General features: G+C 41.1%; 1 gene segment (V, D, J or C); it reads left to right on the top strand.

The window, feature by feature from the left end:
- Nucleotides 1-2,950: 2,950 nt before the first annotated feature.
- On the top strand, nt 2,951-3,454 carry LOC123966808 (the record flags this gene model as incomplete). The annotated part of the segment is given in 2 exon segments: nt 2,951-3,054; nt 3,143-3,454. Coding segments are annotated over 2 exon segments (358 nt in total), but the record flags the coding sequence as incomplete, so codon positions are not given.
- Between the last annotated feature and the right edge of the window lie 751 nt (nt 3,455-4,205).

Raw genomic sequence — 4,205 nt, forward strand, 5'->3', positions numbered from 1 at the left:
ACAAAAACCTTTGGAGCAAAGACAACAGAATACTCCACAACGTCCACTAGAGGGAGTCACACACTGTTAAACTTCAGTGGTTTATGATCTGAATTTGTGGTGCTGGTGATTAAAAACAAAACAATGCAGCAGCAGCATGTGGAAGATACTACAAGTTCTGAAATGTTATTTTAAATCAATTCCGACAAAGGATGATAATGATGTTGGATGGTGTTTATATAAAGAGAGACTATCAGCAGCCTAATAGCTGAGAGTTCTCAACCAAGGAAGTCCTTTCTCTCCACTGCTGTTTGATCCTTAAGGAGTAAATAATTAAAATGTCCATTCTGTAAAAACACATGATGTCAAGGCTCTGACTCAGCATCTGTCAGATATACCGGGTCGTTGCACAAATTCTGTAAGCAGTCCCTGTGCCCCCCCCCCCCTCCCCCCCACCCCCCCCCCCCCCCCAAAACCCCCCTCCAACACACATGTCATCCGAAATGTCAACACATTTCAACCTTTTTTCAACATTTACTTCTATGCAATGACTATAATTGCTAAATGCTTTCACCCCCCACTACGATGCCCTTGGTCAAATATACAGGATCCAATCTGGATTAAAACATTTGTAAACCAATGATGGTCCATTAAATTGTTTACAGAACAGAACAGAATTTATGGATGACCAAGTAATGATCAAGCATGAAACAATAGAAGGAAAATTTGACATATGCAAACAATCTTCCTGTCTGGAGCTTAACATCTAGTTTACTCAATTTATTTTTGTAAAGACGTCTCATGATATGATTTGTCCGAAAATGTGACAAATGTAATAATGTGAATAGTACTGTTTGAGTAATGTATTGAATAAGTAATTAATGTGGCTGTCATGTGTAATTGAATAGTTGTATATCGTCTGTCTAAAGATTGACCTCAGTCAGGACCTTCACATTTTCTGTCAAGAGTCAACCAGTTTTACCTTATCAGCTTCTTGTTAACTGATGGAAATGATGTCATGTAGTGAATTACAGCACCACAGCAGAGACAAACTCACTATTTGTCAGAGTTGTGAGAGGAAGGAGGGAGGGATTAAGGGAGGAGCAAAACTGGGACTCAAGGTCAGAAAAGACAACAGATGATGAAGAGGAAGGGCCAATGATGTGAAGGCCCAGATCCATCAGAGTATCAATGTTCTTCCTCTCACTGCAGACATGATCCACTGGCTGAGAAACATCCTGATTCTGACTCTCTGGCTAGGTAACTCTTTAAACCTACTGATTGTTCTCCTTTAATCAATCATCTTTATTGATCCATCTCTTCCTCTGCATGTTCTCTTCTTCCCCAGAGTGTAAAGGAGAAGACAGAGTGACCCAGCCAGCAGGAGATGTCATTGCTGCTGAAGGAGACACAGTTACACTTGGCTGTACTTTTGAGACGAGTAGAACAGGTCCAACTTTGTTCTGGTACAAACAGGATGGAAACAACAGCCCCAAATTCATGTTGAGCCGCATGCAAGGGGTCGAAGTAAAAACAGAGGCCGAGTTTAAGGAGAGGTTTTCATCCACACTGGATTCCACCTCAAGATCAGTTCCTCTGAAGATCCAGAAGCTTCAGCTGTCTGACTCTGCTGTGTACTACTGTGCTCTGCAGCCCACAGTGACAGGAAACACCAAAACTCTGTACAAAAACCTTTGGAGCAAAGACAACAGAATACTCCACAACGTCCACTAGAGGGAGTCACACACTGTTAAACTTCATATAAAATGAGGTGTAAATATAAAAGAGAGTCTATCACACTGAAAATCCTCTGACAGCCAAAAACAGCTGAGAGTCCTCCACCAAGGGAGTCCTATCTCTCCACTGCTGTTTGATCCTTCAGGAGAAAATGACTCAAATGTCCATTCTTCAAAAACACATGATGTCAAGGCTCTGACTCTGCATCTGTCAGATAAACAGGATCCAGTCTGGAGATTAAAACCTTTGTAAAACAATCAGGGTCCGTGAAACAGTTTACAGAAGAGATTTTATGGATGACCAAGTAATGATCGACCATGAAAGTATAAAAACAAGGCAAGGCAGCTTTATTTACTCAGCACATATTGATGCTGTCTTTTCTGTTTTACCTAAGAAAGCTATAAATAAGCTACAAAGCATTCAGAATGCAGCAGTACATGTACTAAGATCAGAAGGAGAGCACACATATCACCTAAAGTCCCTGCATTGGCTGCCTGTCAGTTTTAGAATAGATTTTAAGCTCTTTTTGTTGGTTTTATTAGCGCCTGAAAACTTGTCAGATGTGCTTTTAATGTGTCCTCCCTCTAGATCTCTTAGGTTCTCTGGCACTGGTCTTTTAGTTGTTACCCGAGTGAGGACAAAGAACTACGGGGAGGCGGCCTTTAGTGTGCAGCCTGCCAGAGGAGCTGAGGGCATCACAATCTGTTAACACCTTTGAGTCTGATTTGATTTTATTCTTTGACAGGTTTTTCTTTGGGATCGTCAATATGAAGGTTAAAGTCACCAGTTATGAGACAGAAAAAATACTAACACCTGTTTAAATAACAGAGCAAAGAAAGAAAGAAAGAAAGAAAGAAGACCCAGGAAGTCTTTAAATTGTTAACAAGCAGGATTCTTTGGTGTACCTTTCAACACAATGAAACACCTCCACCTTTCATGTCAGGTTGAAAAACATTACTGAAATAATAATGGTTGTATATCGTCTGCGTAAAGATTGACCTCAGTCAGGACCTTCACATGCTCTGTCAAGAGTCAATCAGTGTTACCTTATCAGCTACTTGTTACCTGATGGAAATGATGTCATTGAGTGAATAACAGCACCACAGCAGAGACAAACTCACTATTTGTCAGAGTTGTGAGAGGAAGGAGGGAGGGATTAAGGGAGGAGCAAAACTGGGACTCAAGGACAGAAAAGACAACAGATGATGAAGAGGAAGGGCCAATGATTTGAAGGCCCAGATCCATCAGAGTATCAATGTTCTTCCTCTCTCTCCTCCCCTCTCACTGCAGACATGAACCACTGGCTGAGAAACATCCTGATTCTGACTCTCTGGCTAGGTAACTCTTTAAACCTACTGATTGTTCTCCTTTAATCAATCATCTTTATTGATCCATCTCTTCCTCTGCATGTTCTCTTCTTCCCCAGAGTGTAAAGGAGAAGACAGAGTGACCCAGCCAGCAGGAGATGTCATTGCTGCTGAAGGAGACAGTTACACTTGACTGTACTTTTGAGACGAGTGACACTCCAACTTTGTTCTGGTACAAACAGGATGGAAACAACAGCCCCAAATTCATGCTGAGCCGCATGCAAGGGGTCGAAGTAAAAACAGAGGCTGAGTTTAAGGAGAGATTTTCATCCACACTGGATTCCACCTCAAGATCAGTTCCTCTGAAGATCCAGAAGCTTCAGCTGTCTGACTCTGCTGTGTACTACTGTGCTCTGCGGCCCACAGTGACAGGAAACACCAAAATTCTGTACAAAAACCTTTGGAGCAAAGACAACAGAATACTCCACAACGTCCACTAGAGGGAGTCACACACTGTTAAACTGCAGTGTGATGATGAAGTCTGGATTTGTTTTAGTGGTGATAGAAGCAACTTTAAATGAAGCACTACAGATAAAACACAATAAACAAAAACAGACAGAACAGAATTTTAATCATGTATATCCATAATACTTCCAAAGTATCTCCAATTCCACTCTAGCAGACTGTTTTCACAGACAATTGAAACACACCCCTGAAGGGCCTTTTTTTGTTGGTGATTGTAACCATTGCAAGCTGAAGCTGTGCTGCCTGGTTTGAAGCAATATCTAGACTGTAATACTAAACCCCCATTTGAACCTCTCACCATAATGTTGTCCATTTAATTCCCACCTACAAGTCCCTGCTCAAAAGCAGGAGAGCACAAGTAAAAGTGTACATGTTTGGAACAATGATGGCATTGAGACCTTAAAAGGCGGCTTTTCCTGTAACAGCTGGGACCTCTTCCATAGCCTGGGCTTAGAGGAGGCAACAGGCACCATCTGCAGTTTTGTAGAGATGATGTGTTAACCAAGGTTATTATAGTTTTGGATTTTTCATTAGTTTTTATTTTTATTTCGTTTTGACTTTTTGGTTTTGCTAGTTTAGTTTTTATTAGTTTTAGTTTAGTTTTAGTCTTTGTCGCTGCACGATGCAGCTCAGTTCAATTTAGTTTTTTCACAAAAC

This window comes from Micropterus dolomieu, unplaced genomic scaffold (assembly GCF_021292245.1).
Source record: "Micropterus dolomieu isolate WLL.071019.BEF.003 ecotype Adirondacks unplaced genomic scaffold, ASM2129224v1 contig_14281, whole genome shotgun sequence".
In the NCBI taxonomy this organism is placed as follows: Eukaryota; Metazoa; Chordata; class Actinopteri; order Centrarchiformes; family Centrarchidae; genus Micropterus; species Micropterus dolomieu.